Source organism: Mesitornis unicolor, unplaced genomic scaffold (genome assembly GCF_000695765.1).
Source record: "Mesitornis unicolor isolate BGI_N332 unplaced genomic scaffold, ASM69576v1 scaffold21874, whole genome shotgun sequence".
NCBI lineage: Eukaryota > Metazoa > Chordata > Aves > Mesitornithiformes > Mesitornithidae > Mesitornis > Mesitornis unicolor.
Genome location: NW_010181059.1, coordinates 8,572 through 9,742, shown reverse-complemented (window position 1 = coordinate 9,742; position 1,171 = coordinate 8,572). Strand labels below are relative to the sequence as shown.

At 36.5% G+C, this 1,171-nt stretch overlaps 1 protein-coding gene across 1 annotated transcript in view; it reads left to right on the top strand.

Annotated features, from left to right (window-relative positions):
- Positions 1–1,171, top strand: part of AP3M1 (adaptor-related protein complex 3, mu 1 subunit) — a 10,785-nt gene that overhangs the window by 3,184 nt on the left and 6,430 nt on the right. Inside the window, 1 exon segment of the mRNA XM_010183304.1 lies at positions 229–366. Within this exon segment, the coding sequence (XP_010181606.1) occupies positions 229–366 (138 nt within the window).

Below are 1,171 nucleotides of genomic sequence, written 5' to 3'. Positions count from 1 at the left end.
ACCTCCTGCTGAATTCAGCCTTGTATTTTGCCGTGCAAAGTATAGTCTGAAAACTAAATCTGGATGCATCCATAAAGTGCATTCATGTCACCTAATGAATGAAATTGTAGTGGTCTAGGTTTTAGTATGCAGCTCTTGGGACAACTCTTGCTTTGATACTTGATTTTGGCAGTTGAATCATTCCTCTTCTAAGTAATTACTGATTTTGAGTTCCTTTTCCTTTTTAAGGCAGTAGTAATGTGGGTGACACACTTCCCACTGGACAGTTGTCCAACATTCCTTGGCGCAGAGCAGGGGTAAAATACACAAACAACGAAGCCTATTTTGATGTCGTTGAAGAAATTGATGCGATTATAGACAAATCAGGTAAGATGCCTTGCAGTCTCCCTTTTGAATGTTAAGTGTGTTTAGTTTTAGCTGCTGATGTTTAGAGACAGTACAGTCCAACCACACTTTTTTGCATATATGTTTTATATACTTGAATCTATATCTTAAATAGAAATAGACAATTTAAAGTTATGTGCTCAAGTGTATTTCTTTAGTTCATCTTAAAATAGCAATATGCTCTAGGCTGCTTCAAGAACATCCGCAAGAAATATTCTGTACTTAGATGTTTTCTGTTTGTATATTGATTATCTCTTAAGAGATATAAATGGAAAAAAAACCCCTTCAAGTTTTAAATGCGATGAGAAAATTATCTTCCATTGTTCCTGCCAACAGTTTACTGTAGTCCTTGTAGGCCCTCAAATGAACAAGTAAAATGCTTCTATTAGCTTTATTCTGATAGCAAGACAAAACTTGGTGCAAAATATCTGGACAGTATTGTTTTCCTTATATATAAGCTGGAGCAAGATACTATGAAGATAGTAATACTCCTTTCTTTTCTGTAAATGCAAAATTATATCTTCAAAGACAAGTCCTTAATCTGAGATTCAGCTCTGAGGAGGAATCTGATGGCTTTTGTGTAAATGTTGCCATTGTCAAGATGTAGAAAAAAATGATCCAAACAGAAAACTGCTGTGCTGTGGACAGGAGCCTGCAGTTTTGCTTATTGCTGGAGCCATCAGTTGTTTGTTAAAGCTGCAAATTGCACGATACCATTCTGTGGTGGTATGGGACACGGAGCAAATCTCTGGTTTCATCATTCAGTGCTATTGTAGCAGTAGCCAAT